Genomic DNA, 19482 nt, shown 5'->3' with positions numbered 1-19482 from the left:
AGGAATCACGCTACCAGACCTGAGACTGTACTATAAATCCATAGTGATCAAAACAGCATGGTACTGGCACAAAAACAGAGAAGTAGATGTCAATAACAGAATAGAGAACCAAGAGATGAATCCAGCTACTTACCGTTATTTGATCTTTGACAAGCCAATTAAAAACATTCAGTGGGGAAAAGATTCCCTATTTAACAAATGGGCTGGGTGAACTGGCTGGCGATCTGTAAAAGACTGAAACTGGACCCACACCTTTCACCATTAACTAAGATAGACTCTCACTGGATAAAAGATTTAAACTTAAGACATGAAACTTTAAAAATACTTGAAGAAAGTGCAGGGAAAACTCTTGAAGGAATCGGCCTGGGTGAATATTTTATGAGGAGGACCCCTGGGCAATTGAAGCAATATCAAAAATACATTACTGGGACCTGATCAAACTAAAAAGCTTCTGCACAGCCAGGAACATAGTAAGTAAAACCAAGCAGACAGTCCTCAGAATAAGAGAAAATATTTACAGGTTATACTTCCAATAAAGGTTTAATCACCAAAAGCAGAAAGAGGGACGGAGGGAGGGGGGTGGGGCTTTGGTGTGTGTCACACTTTATGGGGGCAAGACATGATTGCAAGAGGGACATTGCCTAACAATTGCAATGTAACCAGGCTTATTGTACCCTCAATGAATCCCCAATGATAAAAAATAAAATAAAATAAAATAAAAAGGTTTAATCACCAGAATCCACAGAGAACTCAAACGTATTAGCAAGAAAAGAACAAGTGATCCCATCTCAGGGTGGGCAAAGGACTTGAGAAACTTCTCTAAAGAAGACAGACACATGATCTACAAACACATGAAAAAAAGCTCATCATCCTTAATCATCAGAGAAATGCAAATCAAAACTACTTTGAGATATCACCTAACCCCAGTAAGAGTAGCCCACATAACAAAATCCCAAAACCAGAGATGTTGGCATGGATGTGGACAAAAAGGGCACACTAATAGGTTCCTTTTGGAAGGATGTTTGGAGAATACTTAGAGATCTAAAAATAGATCTGCCATTCAATCCTATAATTCCTTTACTAGGTGTATACCCAGAAGACCAAAAATCACAATATAACAAAGACATCTGTACCAGAATGTTTATTGCAGCCCAATTCACATCTGCTAAGTCATGGAAGAAGCCCATGTACCCATCGACCCACGAATGGACTAGCAAATTGTGGTACATGTATACCATGGAATATTATGCAGCCTTAAAGAAAGATGGAGACTTTACCTCTTTCATGTTTACATGGACAGAGCTGGAACATACTCTTCTTAGCAAAGTATCTCAAGAATGGAAGAAAAAGTATCCAATGTACTCAGCCCTACTATGAAACTAATTTATGGCTTTCATATGAAAGCTATAACCCAGTTATAACCTAAGAATATGGGGAAGGGGGAGAGGGAGGGGAAGGAGGGGGGAAAATGGGCTGAGGGAGGGTGATTGGTGGGATTACACCTGTGATGCATTTTACAAGGGTACATGTGAAACTTAGTAAATGTAGAATATAAATGTCTTAACACAATAACTAAGAAAATGCCAGGAAGGCTATGTTAACCAGTGTGATGAAAATGTGTCAAATGGTGTATAAAACCAGTGTATGGTGCCCCATGATCTCATTAATGTACACAGCTATGATTTAATTAAAAAAATAATAATTTTGTGAAGGCAAAAAAAATGGAAACCTAATTAACAGATGTATATGTAAAAATAAAAATTAAAAAAAAAGAAAGAATGGAAGAAAAAGTGTCCAATGTACTCAGCCCCACCATGAAGCTAATTTATAGCTTTCATATGAAGGCTATAACCCAACTATAGCACAAGAATATGGGGAAAGGGCCAAGGGAGGGGATGGGAGGGGGGAGGTTTGGGTGGAGGGAGGGTAATGGGTGAGGCCACGCCTACCGTGCATCGTAGAATGGGTACAGGTGAAACCTACTAAATGCAGAATACAAATGTCTACATACAATAACTAAGAAAATGCCATGAAGGCTACCTTGAACAGTTTGATGAGAATATTTCAGATTGTATATGAAACCAGCACATTGTACCCCCTGATTGCACTAATGTACACAGCTATGATTTAACAATAAAAAAAAAAAAATAGGTGGACCTGGACGGTGCCTGTGGCTCTGTGGGTAGGGTGGCGGGTTTGAATCCGGCTGGCCAAACTACAACAAAAAATAGCCGGGCGTTGTGGCGGGCGCCTGTAGTCCCAGCTGCTCGGGAGGCTGAAGCAAGAGAATCGCGTAAGCCCAGGAGTTGGAGGTTGCTGTGAGCTGTGACGCTACAGCACCCTACTGAGTAAAGTGGGACTCGGTCTCTAAAAAAAAAAAAAAAAGAGGTGGCGCCTGTTGCTCAGTGAGTAGGGAGCCAGCCCCATATGCCGAGGGTGGCGGGTTCAAACCCAGCCCCGGCCAAACAGCAACAAAAAATAGCCGGGTGTTGTGGCGGGCACCTGTAGTCCCAGCTGCTCGGGAGGCTGAAGCAAGAGAATCGCGTAAGCCCAGGAGTTGGAGGTTGCTGTGAGCTGTGACGTCATAGCCCTCCTACCCGAGGGCGGTAAAGTGAGACTCTGTCTCCACGAAAAAAAGAAAAAAAAGCCCACTGTCATTCCTATTTTGCTGACGAAGACACAGAGGTCCAGAGAAGGGGGAAACGTTGTCGTAAGTCACACTGAAAGCTACAGACTCAAGTTCCAGTTTCCCCGACTCCAAGCAACTCTTCAACTGCTTAGCAGTCCACGCAGTCGTGCCCAGGGGAGCCGACAGCTAACCTCAGTTCCTGGATTTTTCTTTGCCCCCTAGAGGCTTCTGCAAACCGCTCGGCATTGCGACACCACACCTCCGACCACAAGGGGCACTGTTGCCATTTCGATAGCATAAACTAGATCTTGTGGCGCTCATTTTTCTTCGCGTCCCCGAGGCACTTCCGGCACTCGCGGAACTTTGGTGCAGCCGGACACGCAGGCGCGCAAGGCGGCAGGACTTGTTTCCGGCCGTGTTGGTGGTCTGCGTTGAGGTCCGTGGCAAAAGGAAGATGGAGACAATTCTGGAGCAGCAGCGGCGATATCATGAGGAGAAGGAACGGCTTATGGACGTCATGGCCAAAGAGATGCTCACAAAGAAGTCCACGGTGAGTGGGGTCTGGGCAGGGGCTCATCTGAGGCTGGGCCCCTGTCCTGTTTAATCACTCTTTAGCTCTCAGACCCTCCCTACTCCCCGCCCCCTATCTTTAACCGGACACCCTTTCCGAGCTCCAGCCTTGGTAACCTGCTGGGACGTAACGTCTTAGAGGCTTCTGCTTCAGCCAGTAAAATGTAAGGGGGTGAGCTCTGCCTTCGGGCGGCCTTTCCAACTCCAGAGCTCAAAGTAACGGCGCCCGTGTCACCCTTTGCCTTTCTTTCAGCTACGGGACCAGATCAATTCTGACCATCGCACTCGGGCCATGCAAGATGTGAGTGCCCCGCTATCTGCTTTTCTTTGGGTCTGGGAGGGCACGAGAAGTGAGGCGCGGGATCTCTTCGTTAGCCCTGGGCAAAGGTAACTGGATCGGTCAGTTGTTGATTATCTTCCTTAAAAGATGTCTAAACAACTGCCAAACATGAAGGTACCTTTCCTTGTCTCTTCGAATGGAGGCTCTAATTCATTCTCCATTACTTGGAAAGATGTTCCTTTTTGTAACATCCTGTATCTCTTGAATGTGTAAAGAATAGTTTTGAGGAGTCCAAGAGTCAGGTGCGGAAAGTATAATCCCATCCCTTGAAGAAAGGAATGCTCTTTTTTTTTTTTTTGTTTTGTTGCAGTTCAGCAGGGGCCGGGTTTGAACCCGCCACCCTGGGTATATGGGGCCGGCGCCCTACTGACTGAGCCACAGGCGCCGCCCAGGAATGCTCTTTCTTAGTGTTTTCCTCCCAGGACACTGTTTTGAAGTACTCTTGCCGACTAGATTGCACTTGCCTGGTAATAGTCCGATTTCTTAACCTAAAAAAAAAGTCTTTAAAACAAATATGTTGATAATTATTAAAGCTGAGTGATGGGTAAATTGAAGTTCATTATATCATGCTTTCTACTCTTGCATAAGTTTGAAGTCTGTTTAGCAAGAAATAAAAGACCTAATCAGAGCTTCTGATTTGCAGGAGGTAATCATATTACAAGCCCCTACCCCACAAATACAGAGTCTCAAATTGTCGCTGTGACATCATAGCTCACAGCAATCCCCAGCTCTTGTGCTTAGGCAATTCTCTTGTATCAGCCTCCCCAGTAGCTTGGACTACAGGTGCCCGCCACAACGCCTGGCTATTTTTTTGTTGTAGTTTGGCAGGGGCTGGGTTCAAACCCGCCACCCTCAGTATATTGGGCCAGCAGGCACCGCCCTAGGAGTTCTTTTTTTTTTAGTTATTGTTGTTTTTGGTTTTGTTTGTAAGTATTTGGTGGCAAAATTTGACCAGATTTCATTTGGCAGCAAAAGATGGCCTGAACCTATTAGAGGCTTTTTACAGTCTGTATTTATTCCTCTTAGTAAATAATCCATAAGTTTTGCTGCAAAACTATTAAAATGTGCTTGGATTCCCCTATGGATGTTATAAATATATGATGCCTTCCTGAAAATTTCAAATGATGAACCAAATCTGGTTCCAGAAGGGGCTGTGGACCTGTACCATCCTGTATAAAGAATATGTGGTCTAGGCTCAGTGCCCATGGCACAGTGATTACGGCGCCAGCCACATACACCAAGGGCGGCAGGTTCAAACCCAGCCCTGAGCAGCTAAACACCAATGACAGCTACAACAAAAAATAGCTGGGTGTTGTGGCAGGCGCCTGTAGTCACAGCTACTTGGGAGGGTGAGGCAAGAGAATCACTTGAGCCCAAGAGTTTGAGGTTGCTGTGAGCTGTGACGCCATGGTACTCTACGGAGGATGACATAGTGAGACTCTGTCTCAAAAAAAAAAAAAAAAAAAAAGAAAAGAAAATCATAATGCTTATGAACTTCAAAAAGGAGATGGGTCTCTTACAGGGAAAGCTAGTATATAAAGAGAAGCTCTCTGCCACCCCTCAAATCATATCACTTATGTAATCTTCATATCAGTTTGTTTTTGAAACTAACGAGAAACCAGGGCTGTCTGTTAACAATATTAGAAAGCACCAGAATTTTAAGGCAATATCTCTTGAGGTTGCCCTGGGCTTTGAGCTTTGAGAAATCTTTGTTGGTGGCTTAGCTGTATAGTTTGATTTTTTTTTTTTTTTGCAGTTTTTGGACAGGGTTGGGTTTGAACCAACTACCTGTGGTATATGGGGCCAGCGCCCTACTCCACAGGTGCCACCCTTTAAAAATCACTTCATTCTGATGGTTTGTGTTTGCCTTTCAGAGGTACATGGAGGTCAGTGGGAACCTGAGAGATTTATATGACGATAAGGATGGGTAAGTGACAGTAAGGGCTGATCCAGAAGAGTTAATGCTTCTGAAGAGCCATTGTTAAAGGACTGATTATGTGCTTTGTGCTCTTTGGATTTTTCTTGAAATTGCAGGTTACGGAAGGAGGAGCTCAATGCTATTTCAGGACCCAATGAGTTTGCTGAATTCTATAACAGACTCAAACAAATAAAGGAATTCCACCGGAAGCACCCAAATGAGGTATGGCCTCAGAAAAGTATTTTCTTCTAACCTATCCAAGGAACACTTTTTAAAGTAAGGAAAATTGAGGTATGCTGCTCAGATATCTCTTCAAGGAAGAATTTGTCATGCATGGAGCTTAGTTAGTGAACATCCTGTTAGTACAGTGGCTTCAAGATGCCTCCACAGCTTTTAAGTCATGGCCACACTCTTCATGGGCACCTCCCAGTCAGTGACTGAATATAGTGGAGGTACTATGGCATAGCTGTTTCTGCCCAGTGTGAAACTCCCAGAGGTCTTCATTGGGTTGGTCAACATTTTGTCCAATCTGCATTGTGGTCTAAGCTATCCCTTTCTATCAGAAAGGTCAAATGACAATTCCAGGTAGTGTTGTCTTACTGAAGCTAAGCAAAATAGTTTCAGAAAGTCATGGTGCCAATATTCTTGATTGATAACTGCGCCATTTGCTGTTTCATCGAAGTAGTGGGATTGGAAATCTAGTTATAAGGGTAAAGGTGGTTAATGAAGTAGAAGCATGGAGTGTGGGCCATGCATTTGAAAGAATGGCAGGAAAAAAAAGAGAGCGACATAGGGTCTTAAGGAAGATAGCAGAGATGTGGATCTTTGAAGAAGCAGATGAAAAAAGCAAAAGGCTAAAAATAACCAGAAAGTAGAGGCTGTTTGTTGAAGTACATAGTGTAGTACATGGATGAAGGTACCCTCCCCATCTCCTTTGGAGGATACAGTATGAGTACCGTTCTGGTATGTTTACCTTATTCCAGCCATGGTTTAAAGGTAAGGAAGAATAAATGGTTAAATAACTGATTAGAAGTATGGTCAACATACACTAAGTGAAACACTGTGTGAAAAGAGCAAGTCTGTTTATATAAAAAAACAAAAACTTGTGCAGTCATGAATGTGCTTGTATGATTATATATCTGATATTTAAAAGCATAGAGTCCCACCTGCTCAGGAGGCATGCTTGAGCCCAGGTAGTTTGAGAACAGCCTGGGCAATATTGCAAGACCCCATCTAAAAAATATTACATACGGCAGTAGTTTTCAAACTTTGCATTATATTTGAGTTACCTGGGGATCTTTAAAAAGGTACTGATATCTGTCCCACTTTGATTTCATTGGTATCAGGTACATCAGGATTTTTCTTTTTTTTTCTTTTTTTTTGAGACAAAGTCTCACTTTGTCACCCTCGGTAGAGTGCCATGGCATCATAGCTTACAACAGCCTCAAAATCTTAAGCTCAAGTGATTCTCTTGCCTCAGCCTCCGGAGTGGCTGGGACTACAGGTGCCTGACACAGTGCCTGGCTATTTTTAGAGACAAGGTTTCACTCTGGCTCAGGCTGATCTCAAAGCTTAGGCAATCTACCCTCCTCGGCCTCCGAGAGTGCTAGGATTATAGGCATGAGCTGCCACACCAGGCCTACGTCAGGGTTTTTTGACACTACCCCAGGTAATTCTCAAAAGTTGTTATTTATTTATTTATTTATAATTTTTAGTTTTTAAGACAGTCTTAAGCTGTCACCCTGGGTAGATTGCTATGGCATCATAGCTCACAGCAATCTCCAACTTGGGCTTAAGCAATTCTCTTCCCTTTGTTTACCCCAGGTAATTCTCAAAAGTTGTTATTTATTTATTTATTTATAATTTTTAGTTTTTAAGACAGTCTTAAGCTGTCGCCCTGGGTAGATTGCTATGGCATCATAGCTCACAGCAATCTCCAACTTGGGCTTAAGCAATTCTCTTCCCTTTGTTTTTCTATTTTTAGTAGAGACGGGGTCTCTTTTTTGCTCAGGCTGGTCTTGAACCCATGAGCTCAAGCAATTCACCTGCCTTAGCCTCCCAGAGTGTAGGGATTACAAGTGTGAGCTGCCTGGCTGACAGTGAGCTCACGGAATTCAGGAGAATTAATAAAGGGACATTTTCGTTTTCCATATTTTCTTTTTGTGTTATTTGAGGTTCTATGAGCATGTGTAACTTGAGTGGTTTTTAGTACATAAAAGGCGAGAAAAGCACAGCAATTGGAGAACAGTAATAGGCTCCTAGTGAAAAATTAAGGCCAAGTAAAGCATCAAAAGTCCAACTTCCTGGGTGGCACCTGCAGCTCAGTGGAGTAGGACACCAGTCACATACACTGAGGCTGGCGGGTTCAGACCCAGCTTTGGCCTGCTAAACAACAATGACAACAACAACAAATAGTCGGTTGCTGTGAGCTGTGACCATGGCACTCTATCAAGGGCACCATAGTGAAACTCCGTCTCAAAAAAAAAAAAAAAATCCAACTCTCTGTGTTGTTGCAACTTTTACATTGAAAAATCCCCTGAGTATTTCTTTTTCCCTCAGATCTGTGTGCCAATGTCGGTGGAATTTGAGGAGCTCCTGAAGGCTCGAGAGAATCCAAGTGAAGAGGCACAAAGTAAGTAGGGTTTAACCTTTCTCTTCAGTGCTAGCAGAAGCATAGGTTAATGACAATGCTCAGATTGGCCCACAAGGCCTTACAGAAATTTATAGCCATGTTTTCCCCCAAAAGGTGTGACACATATCAAGGCTGCACCCCCTCCCTCTCTCTGCTTTTTCTTTCCCCACCCCTCCCTCCTTCTTTCTCTCTGCTCTCCCCTTCCCCTACCACCCACTGTGTCATTAATTGTCATTAATTGTCCTCATATCAAAATTGAGTACATAGGATTCATGCTTCTCCATTCTTGTGATGCTTTACTAAGAATAATGTCTTCCACTTCCATCCAGGTTAATACGAAGGCTGTAAAGTCTCCTTTTTTTTTTAATGGCTGAATAGTATTCCATGGTGTACATATACCACAGCTTATTAATTCATTCCTGGGTTAGTGAGCATTTAGGCTGTTTCTACATTTTGGCGATTGTAAATTGAGCTGCAGTAAACAGTCTAGTGCAAGTGTCCTTATGATAAAAGGACTTTTTTCCTTCTGGGTAGATGCCCAGTAATGGGATTGCAGGATCAAATGGGAGGTCTAGCTTGAGTGCTTTGAGGATTCTCCATACTTCCTTCAAGAAAGGTTGTACTAGTTTGCAGTCCCACCAGCAGTGTAAAAGTGTTCCCTTCTCTCCACATCCATGCCAGCATCTGCAGTTTTGAGACTTTGTGCCGTGGGCCATTCTCATTAGGGTTAAAAGGTATCTCAGGGTGTTTTTTTTTTTTTTTTTTTTTTGCAGTTTTTGGCCAGGGCTGGGTTTGAACCTGCCACCTCTGGCATACGGGGCCGGCGCCCTACTACTTTGAGCCACAGGCGCCGCCCTCAGGATGCTTTTGATTTGCATTTCTCTAATAATTAGGGATGATGAGCATTTTTTCATATGTTAGCCTTTTGTCTGTCTTCTTTTTTTTTTTTTTTTTTATTGTTGGGGATTCATTGAGGGTACAATAAGCCAGGTTACACTGATTGCAATTGTTAGGTAAGGTCCCTCTTGAAATCATGTCTTGCCCCAAAAAGTGTGGCACACACCAAGGCTCTAATCACCCTCCCTCAATTTGACTGTCTTTAGAGAAGGTTCTATCCATGTCTATTGCCCATTGACATATAGGATTGTTGGCTTTTTTCATGTGGATTAACTTGAATTCTCTATAGATCCTAGTTATCAAGCTTTTGTCTGATTCAAAATATGCAAATATCCTTTCCCATTGTGTAGGTTGTCGATTTGCTTTGGTTCTTGTCTCCTTAGCTGTACAGAAGCTTTTCAGTTTAATTAAGTCCCATTTGTTTATTTGTGGTGGTGTTGCAATTGCCAAGGCAGTCTTCTTCATAAAGTCTTTCCCCAGGCCAATATCTTCCAGTGTTTTTCCTATGCTTTCTTTGAGGATTTTTATTGTTTCATGCCTTAAATTTAAGTTCTTTATCCATCTGGAATTAATTTTTATGAGTGGAGAAATGTGTGGGTACAGTTTCAGTCTTTTACATGTGGATATCCAGTTCTCCCAGCACCATTTATTGAATAGGGAGTCTTCCCTCGAAGGTATGTTCTTGTTTGGCTTATTGAAGATTAGGTGGTTGTATGATGTTAGCTTCATTTCCTGGTTTTCTATTTGAATCCAAGTGTCTATGTCTCTATTTTTGTGCCAGTACCATGCTGTCTTGACCACTATGGCTTTGTAATACAGCCTAAAATCCGGTATGGTGATGCCCCCAGCTCTGTTTTTATTACTAAGAACTGCCTTAGCTATAAGGGGGTTCTTCTGGTTCCATACAAACCATTGATGGAAACGCAGAATCATTTTTTCCAAATCTTGAAAGTACGATGTTGGCATTTTAATAGGAATGGCATCAAATAGGTAGATTGCTTTGGGAAGTATAGACATTTTAACAATGTTGATTCTTCCCAGCCATGAGCATGGTATGTTCCTCCATTTGTTAATATTCTCTGCTATTTCCTTTCTTAGGAGTTCATAATTTTCTTTATAGAGGTCCTTCACCTCTTTTGTTAGGTATATTCCTAGGTATTTCATTTTCTTGAGGCTGTGGTGAAGGGAGTTGTGTCCTTAATTAGCCTCTCGTCTAGACTATTATTGACGTATACAAAGGAAACTGACTTGTGAACAGTGATTTTATATCCTGAGACATTACTGTATTTTTTTTTCTTTTTTTGCAGTTTTTGGCCTGGGCTGGGCTTGAACCCGCCACCTCCAGCATATGGAGCCTGCGCCCTACTCCTTGAGCCACAGGCGCCACCCACATTACTGTATTTTTTCATGACTTTCAGGAGTCTCATGGTTGAGCCTTTGGGGTTCTCTAAGTATAAGATCATGTCATCAGCAAAGAGGGAGAGTTGACCTCCTCTGCTCCTATTTGGATTCCCTTTATTTCCTTGTCTTGCCTAATTGTATTGGCTAGAAGTTTCAGCACTATGTTGAATAGTAATGGTGACAGAGGACAACCTTGTCTGGTTCCAGTTCTAAGAGGAAAAGCTTTCAGTTTTACTCCATTCAGTAAAATATTAGCCGTGGTTTTGTCATAGATAGCTTCAATCAGCTTCAGAAATTATAGCCATGTTTTCCTGCTGGTTTTCTCTTTGCTGATTTCTGAGCTAGATTTACCACCTAAATTGGCCTCGAGCAGATTGTTCATTTTGTGCTGTCCTGACTCAGATTTGGTGGCCTGGAAATCTGAGATCTATTCACTTTGTGAAGTGTAAGGACATTTGGGTGAAAAGACAAGTCCAAGAGAGTGGTTTCTAGTATTTGAATCATTGATATATCTGATCTCTTCAGATTTGGTGGAGTTCACAGATGAAGAGGGGTATGGTCGTTACCTCGATCTCCATGACTGTTACCTCAAGTACATTAACCTGAAGGCATCTGAGGTAAGGCCTGGGGGAAAAGAGAGGTTCTCATTCTAGAGGGTGAGTGGGGGCCTTGCTCTGGTACTGCTAAGGTAAAGCAATCACAATGTTTTCCTTGTGTTTGTAACTGTTGTGTAAATATTAAAAGAAATGATATGCTTTCTTGGAATGAAACTTTTTAAAACGAAAGTCAGTTTTTTATAGTAAATGCAATAAGCATAATTCTGTAAAAACAAAAAAAAAATTTTTAACTGGGCAACGCCTGTGGCTCAAGGAATAGGGTACTGGTCCCATATGCTGGAGGTGGCAGGTTCAAACCTAGTCCTGGCCAAAAGCCAAAAAAAAAAAAAAATTTTTAAACCCGCAAATACATATCCTGATCCTATTTTAGATACACAAAATACTAAGTATATGGAAAATGTAACAAAACAATCTTTCTGCCAGCAAAAGACTATTGAAGGCCAGGTGGAGTGTTTCATTCACTCTGGGAGGCTGAGGTGGAAGGATTGCTTGAGCTCAAGAGTTTGAGACCAGCCTAAGCAAAAGCAAGATCCCATCTCTACTAAACATAGAAAAATCAGGCATTGTGGCAGGTGCCGGTAGCCCTAGCTACTCGGGAGGCTGAGGCAGGAGGATCACTTGAACCCAGGACTCTTGAGGTTGCTGTGAGCTAGGCTGATGCCATGGTACCCCCAACCCCTGGCAAATGAGACTCCATCTCAAACAAAAGAGAAATGGCTGGCTCAGCACCTGTAGTTCAGTAGCTAAGGCATCAGCCATGTATACTGGAGCTGGCGGTTCGAATCCAGCCCGGGCCTGCCAAACAACAAATGACAACTACAACCAAAAAATAGCTGGGTGTGGTGGTGGGCACCTGTAGTCCCAGCTAGTTGGGAGTCTGAGTCAAGAGAATCACTTAAGCCCAAGTGTTTGAGGTTGCCGTGAGCTGTGATGCCACAGCAACTCTACCCAGGGTGACAACTTGAGGCTCTGTCTCAAAAAATAAATAGGGCGGCGCCTGTGGCTCAGTGGGTAGGGCGCCGGCCCCATATACCAAAGGTGGTGGGTTCAAACCCAGCCCCCCCCAAACTGCAACAACAACAACAAGCCAAACTGCAGCAACAACAAAATGGCCGGGCGTTGTGGCGGGCACCTGTAGTGTAGTCCCAGCTACTCGGGAGGCTGAGGCAAGAGAATCGCCTGAGCCCAGGAGTTGTAGGTTGCTGTGAGCTGTGTGACACCACAGCAGTCTACGAGGGTGAAAAAATAAGACTCTGTCTCTACAAAAAATAAATAAATAAATAATTTATTGTGCCTTGGGTGGTGGCTCACACCTATAACCCTAGGTGGCACCTGTAGCTCAGTGGGTTAGGTGCCTAGTCCCTACCACTTGGGAGGCTGAGGAGAATGGATTGCCTGAGCTCATAGGTTCAAGACCAGCCTGAGCCAGAGCGAGACCCTGTCTCTAAAAAAAATAGCCGGGTGTTGTGGTGGATACCTGTACTCCCAGCTACCAGGGAGGCTGAGGCTAGAGGATCTTTTGAATGCAAGAGTTTGAAGTTATTGTAAACTGTGACACCACAGCACTCTACCAAGGGTGACCAAGTGAGACTCTGTCTCAAAAAAAAAAAGAAAAACAAAATCACAAGGCATAAGGTTTAATATGACAATCTCTGAAGGGTCATGAGAAGTATATACAGACAGTCCCTGAGTTACAAACATCCCATTTAACATACAACTTCCACTTACGAGTGGAAGATGTTGCAGTAAGTGACTTGAGTTACAAACATCCGGCTGACATAAGACTTGCATTTATGAATGAAATCTATTATAGGTACCTGTTCAACTTACGTACAGATTGATCTTAAAAACAAACCTACAGCCCATCTATCCACGAATGGATTAATACGTTGTGGTGTATGTACACCATGGAATACTATGCAGCCTTAAAGAAAGATGGAGACTTTACCTCTTTCATGTTTACATGGATGGAGCTGGAACATATTCTTCTTAGTAAAGTATCTGAAGAATGGAAGAAAAAGTACCCAGTGTACTCAGCCCTACTATGAAACTAATTTGGGGCTCTCACATGAAAGCTATTACCCAGTTACAACCTAACAATAGGGGGAAGTGGGAAAGGGAGCGGGGGGTGGTGGGTAGAGGGAGGGGGATCGGTGGGATCATACCTGTGGTGCATGTTACAGGGGTATTTGCGAAACTTGATAAATGTAGAATGTAAATGTTTTGGCACAGTAACTGAGATAACGCCGGAAAGGCTATGTTAACCATTGTGATAAAAATGTGTCAAATGGTCTATGAAGCGAGTGTATGATGCCCCATGATCATATCAATGTATACAGTTATGATTCAATTAAAAAAAACTACAAACTCTGTGCCTATAGCTCAGTGGTTAGGGCTCCAGCCACATGCACAGGGCTAGTGGGTTCGAACCCAGCCCAGGCCTGCTAAAAAACAATGACAAAAAAAAAAAAAAAAAAAGCCAGGCATGTGGTGAGTACCTGTAGTCACAGCTACTTGGGAGGCTGAAGCAAGAGAGACACTTAAGCCCTGGAGTTTGAGGTTGCTGTGAGCTGTGATGCCAAAGCACTCTACAGAGGGTGACATAATGAGACTCTGTCTCAAAAAAAAAAAAAAAAGAACAAACACAGAACCTATCTCATTTGTAACCCAGGGCCTGGAATTAGGTTCCTTGTGGAGTTGTGAGGAAATGTTCTAAAAGTGCAGTGATTAAACTTGAAGTAAAATGATCTGGGCCTTGTTATTTTGTTAGAGAACACTCAATCTGATCTCAGTTATTGGAGATTGTATTATAACTGGTACAAACACCTAACTGAATCTCTTGTTATTTCATTCCTCTTTTCAGAAGCTGGATTATATCACGTACCTGTCCATCTTTGACCAGTTATTTGACATTCCTAAAGAAAGAAAGAATGCAGAATATAAAAGGTAAGAGATAATAGCTTCTAGGCCTCTACTGAATTTGACTGGAAGATCATGTGATGGTTTGAAGGTGAGGTTCTCAATTTTGTTCCCTAAAAGGCTCACATGATGATTTCTAGGTTTACTGGAGGATAGGGGTTGTGAATGATGTGGTTTTAAAACATTTATGGCTAAGCATGATGGCTCAAACCTGTAATCCTAGCATTTTGGGAAGTGCTAGGATATTACTTTACAAAACTGTAATCCTAGCACTAAAGAAAAATAAGCCAGGCATGATGGGATATACTTACAGTCCTACCTGTTCTTGAGGCTAAAGCTAGAGGATTGCTTCAACCCAGGAGTTGAGCTATAATTGTGACACCGCATTCCATCCTGGGTGACAGAGTGAGAGCCTGTCTTTGTTATTTTTTTTTTTTTTTGAGACAGTTTCATTTTGTCACCCTCGGTAGAGTACTGTGGCATCATAGCTCACAGCCACCTCAAACTCTTGGGCTTAAGCGATTCTCTTGCCTCAGCCTCCCAAGTAGCTGGCACTACAGGCACCTGCAACAATGCCTGGCTATTTTTAGAGATGAGGTCTTAACTGTCTCAGGCTGGTCTTGAACCTGTGAACTCAGGCAATCCACCTTCCTCGGCCTCCCAAGAGTGCTAGGATCACAAGCGTGAGCCACTGCACCTGGCCTGAGACCCTGTCTCTTTAAAAAAAAAAAAAAAATGTAACTGGGTATGTTGCCTGTAATCCTAGCACTTTGGGAAGGCCCAGGTGGAAGGATCACTTGAGCTCAGAAGTTCAAGACCAGCCCGAGCAAGAGCAAGGTCCCAGTTGTCCTAAAAATAGAAATAATTACCAGGCATTGTGCACGCGCCTATAGTCCCAGATACCTAGGAGGTTGAAGCAGGAGGATCCCAGTGCCTAGGAGTTTGAGGTTGTGGTGAGCTAGGCTGCTGCCACAGCACTTGAGCCCAAGGCACTGTGCCTGGGTGACAGAGTGAAACTCTCTCAAACAAACAAAAATTGTAATTGTCTGTCTTTGAACAATAGTATCTGTGGGTACGTTTTCATTCTTATGCCCATACTGTTCTTAATTTCATCTTATTGTAGAAGGAAGTCTCCTATTCAGGGATATCTGTGTCTTTGGAGTTCAATGATCTTGCATCCATAACCTCCTTTCTTTTTTTTTTTTTTTTTTTTGAGACAGAGTCTTACTATGTCGCCTTCAGTAGAGTGCCATGGTGTCTCAGCTCACAGTAACCTCAAACTCTTGGGCTTAAGCTCTTGCCTCAGCCTCCCAAGTAGCTGGGACTACAAGCGCCTGCCACAACACCAGGCTATTTTTTTGTCACCATTGTTTAGTTGGCCAGGGCTGGGTTTGAACCCACCACTCTTGGTGTATGTGGCTGGTGCCATAACCACTATGTTATGGGCGCTGAGCCCATAAGTTCCTCTCTTTTTTCATTTTCTTTTTACTTAAAATCTTTTGTGTGTGAGTTAATTAAGCCCTTAGTATTTGGCATTATGTCATGAGGATGAGGTAGGAAGGATCAGAATCAAAATAACATGTTAGGGGAAAAAGTCCATTTTTAGTTTGTTTAAAAATGAATATTATTGGGTGGTGCCTGTGGCTCAAGGAGTGGGGCACTGGCCCCATATACTGGAAGTGGCGGGTTCAAACCTGGCCCCGGCCAAAAACTGCAGAAAAAAACCTGAATATTACTGAGTGAGGTACAGTGATTCAAGCCTGTAATCCTGGCACCCTAGGAAGCCAAGGCAGGTGGATTGCCTGAACTTAGGACTTCAAGACTAGCCTAAGCAAGAGCAAGACCATCTCTTAAAAACAGCCAAGCGTTGTAGCTGGCGCCTGTAGTCCCACCTATTGAAGGAAGAGGGTCACTTGAACCCAAGAGTTTGAGGTTGCTGTGAGCTGTGATGCCAAGGCACTCTACTGAGGGTGACAAAATGAGACTGTCTCACAAAAATTAAAATAAAAATGAATATTATCTTAAAATCTAGTATTACCAACTTATAAGTATATATATGTTCTTCAGGGCATGCCAATATATCAAAAATAGAAATCCGGGCTAAGCACCTATGACTCAGGTGGCTAAGGTACCAGCCACATATATCTGAGCTGGCAGGTTCGAATCCAGCCCGAGCCCGCCAAACAACAATGATGGCTGCAGCTAAAAAATAGCTGGGTGTTGTGGGAAGTGCCTGTAGTCCCAGCTACTTGGGAGGTGGAGGCAGGAGAATCACTTGAGCCCAGGAGTTGGAGGTTGCTGTGAGCTATGATGCCACGACACTGTACCCAGGGCAACAGCTTGAGGAGACTCTGTCTAAAAAAATAAAAATAAAAAAAATAGAAATCCGTTTTGCTTTGTCTGTATTGCATGTTCCTTTGTAGATACCTAGAGATGCTGCTTGAGTACCTTCAGGATTACACAGATAGGGTGAAGCCTCTGCAAGATCAAAATGAACTTTTTGGGAAGATTCAGACTGAATTTGAGAAGAAGTGGGACAATGGTACCTTCCCTGGATGGCCGGTGAGCTTCAGTGGGAGTGTGGGTGGGGGACATGCCAGGGAATTGAACTAATTATTTTACATTAATCTTGAGCCTCTAATTCAAGGCATTATATGTCAATCCCTTAGTATCATCTGTGGTCATGAAGTGCTCTCTACCAAGTATGCTAGTTTTTTGGGGGAGGGTTTGTTTGTTTGTTTTTTGTTTTAGAGACAGAGTCTCACTTTGTTGCCCTCAGTAGAATTTGTTACAGCTCACAGCAACCTCCAGCTTTTGGGCCTAGGCGATTCTCTTGCCTCAGCCTCCCGAGTAGCTGGGACTACAGGTGCCTGCCACAGTGCCTGGCTATTTTTTGTTGCAGTTCAGCCGGGGCCAGATTCGAATCCACTGCTTTCGGTATATGGGGCGGGTTCCCTACCCACTGAGCCACAGGCGCCACCCAAGTACGCTAGTTTTTCTTTGTGTACTTTGGAATGAGATTTATCAGGTCTCTCTTTGCAGTGACTGGGCCCAGAATTTTTGCCAATCATACCGTTGTGCTACATGGTTGCCTGACCAAAAAGTGACTAGATTATGTGTCAGAAATTTATATATTTTCACTTTTGGGGATAAAATTTAGTTTTACCTGAACTCACAGAGAAAAAATGGACCACCTGTTTTTTTTTAGGGGGGGTTGGGAGTTATTTGAATTTTTTTTGGTTCTTCTGTAGGAATTTGATCCGTGTTCATAAATTTGTATAAGAAAGGTGCCAAGCAGCACCTGGGAATTTAGGTATTCCCCTTGTCTTCATCCTAAGCCTGGATCTTAATAAACGTCATATTGTTCCTTCTCGCAGAAAGAGACAAGCAGTGCCCTGACTCATGCTGGCGCCCATCTTGACCTCTCTGCATTTTCTTCCTGGGAGGTATGTTTTCCTCAGCAGCAGTGTTGATCTCACTGTCCATCTGTCAGAGAACTCCCTTCTTTAATACCATGGCTGTGTTATAAGACACCATTTCCTGTGACAAGCATCTGCAAGGAAAATGGGTAGATATAAAGAATAATCCAACTACTTTGAAAACTGCCAAATAATAATATAGCTGTATTAAGTTGTAGTAGAGGTAATGGAACATTACCACGTAGTTAAATCTGAACGTGACCACAGAGTCATTCCTTTAGAGATTGGCTGTGAAATGTGTGGTCCTGCCACAACGTCAGGAATAGTCAACATTTGTTGTTTCTCCAAATCTATCTGTGTAAATTGTAATTTGTCTTTTTTATGTAGGAGTTGGCTTCCCTTGGACTGGACAGATTGAAATCTGCACTGTTAGCTTTAGGCTTGAAATGTGGCGGGTAAGAGAGTGGTTTTTCCACCAAATGATCCCTGTTTGCCAGGTATCTGTGCAGTTTTCCAATTGACTCTGATTACATTTTTTCTGTCATCCCATTCTGCAAAAATAAGCCCATGTGGTAAAGTGACCCTGGAATACTTTTCCCCTCCTGTCTCTTTAGGACCCTAGAGGAGCGAGCCCAGAGACTCTTCAGTACCAAAGGAAAGTCCTTGGAGTCACTTGACACCTCTCTGTTTGCCAAAAATCCCAAGTCAAAGGGCACCAAGCGGTGAGTGGCTGGTCTCACTGTCTATCTTTCAGAGGACGTTTGCTTACAGTTTTAAATTTTATTCCCATGCAGAATTTTTACTAAAATAAATTTTAAAGCTTATTTTATCACCATTATTGGTTCACAGAGATCCAGCCTGCTCTTTATCTCTGCTAATGGCAGAGAGTAGTATGGCTGTTAACATAAACCAAAGACAGTCTGTATTCAGGTGATAGAGAGTGGGTGAAGTTTCTAATGTTAAAATGGTGTTTGAAGTACATCTTACTACTTCAGTAGGTTATCGAGGCCAAAATTCTAAGTAGACTCAAGAAATATTTCTGTAAGCTTATTTTTGCTAATGACATTTGAATCTATTCTTGAGCCACGTGCTTGTACAGGATATTTTTTTTTTTTTTTTTTGTAGAGACAGTCTCACTGTACCGCCCTCAGGTAGAGTGCCGGGGCGTCACACGGCTCACAGCAACCTCTAACTCTTGGGCTTACTCGATTCTCTTTGCCTCAGCCTCCTGAGTAGCTGGAACTACAGGCGCCCGCCACAACGCCCGGTTATTTTTTTGTTGCAGTTTGGCCGAGGCTGGGTTTGAACCCGCCACCCTCGGCATATGAGGCCGGCGCCCTACTCACTGAGCCATAGGCGCCGCCCTGTACAGGGTATTTTTTATGTGTGCTTATCCTAATCCTCAAAAACCCCTGAAAATTAGTTTGTTTGTTTGTTTTTTGAGACAGAGTTTTGTCACCCTCGGTAGAGTGCAATGGTGTCACAGCTCACAGCAACCTCAAACTCTTGGGGTTAAGCAGTTCTCTTGCCTCAACCTACCAAGTAGCTGGGACTACAGGTGCCCACCACAGCACCTAGTTATTTTTTAGAGACAAGGTCTCTCTCTTGCTTAAGCTGGTCTTTAACAGGTGAGCTCAGGCAATCTACTCACCTCAGCCTCCCAAGTGCTGGGTTACAGGCATGAGCCACCTCACCCAGCCCCTATTCTTATTTTATTTATTATTTACTTGCCTTGAAACAGAATCTCACTTATTTACCCAATCTAAAGGGCTGTAGCATCAGCCTGGCTTACAGCAACCTCCAACTCATAGATTCCAGCAATCCTCCTGCCTCAGCCTCCAGAGTAGCTGGGGCTATAGGCTTCTGCCACAGTGTCTGGCTGATTTTTCTATTTTTAATAGAGACAGAGTCTCTTGCTCAGGCTGGTCTCAAACTCCTGAGCTCAAGCAATCCTCCCGCCTTGGCTTCCACGTATTACAGACGTGAGCTGCTGCACCTGGCCAGGTATCCTGATTTTTTTGCAGATAAGGAATCAGTATGGTTATGGAATGTGTCCTGTCTCACAGTTCTAAGCAGAGTCAGGATTTGGGCCCAGTTCTGCCATTTGTAGAGCCACAATTTCTTTGTAGATTATAGTGAT

At 43.1% G+C, this 19482-nt stretch overlaps 1 protein-coding gene across 3 annotated transcripts in view; it reads left to right on the top strand.

Annotated features, from left to right (window-relative positions):
* The first annotated feature begins 2955 nt into the window (after nucleotides 1–2955).
* SF3A3 (splicing factor 3a subunit 3) overlaps nucleotides 2956–19482 on the top strand; it is a 34866-nt gene continuing 18339 nt past the window's right edge. For 2 of the 3 annotated variants that reach the window (XM_053577376.1, XM_053577375.1), the window contains exons 1-11: nucleotides 2956–3179; nucleotides 3453–3500; nucleotides 5414–5466; nucleotides 5574–5679; nucleotides 8017–8089; nucleotides 10913–11004; nucleotides 13868–13950; nucleotides 16347–16485; nucleotides 17301–17369; nucleotides 17730–17797; nucleotides 17957–18064. In XM_053577376.1, the coding sequence (XP_053433351.1) occupies nucleotides 3084–3179; nucleotides 3453–3500; nucleotides 5414–5466; nucleotides 5574–5679; nucleotides 8017–8089; nucleotides 10913–11004; nucleotides 13868–13950; nucleotides 16347–16485; nucleotides 17301–17369; nucleotides 17730–17797; nucleotides 17957–18064 (935 nt within the window). In that variant the 5' untranslated portion in view covers nucleotides 2956–3083. Of the gene's footprint in view, nucleotides 3180–3452; nucleotides 3501–3860; nucleotides 4007–5413; nucleotides 5467–5573; nucleotides 5680–8016; nucleotides 8090–10912; nucleotides 11005–13867; nucleotides 13951–16346; nucleotides 16486–17300; nucleotides 17370–17729; nucleotides 17798–17956; nucleotides 18065–19482 lie in introns of those variants that run through there. The other variant, XM_053577377.1, reaches the window with a different exon arrangement.

Source organism: Nycticebus coucang, chromosome 22, assembly GCF_027406575.1.
Source record: "Nycticebus coucang isolate mNycCou1 chromosome 22, mNycCou1.pri, whole genome shotgun sequence".
NCBI classification, from domain to species: Eukaryota; Metazoa; Chordata; class Mammalia; order Primates; family Lorisidae; genus Nycticebus; species Nycticebus coucang.
This window is presented reverse-complemented; position numbering and strand designations above follow the sequence as displayed.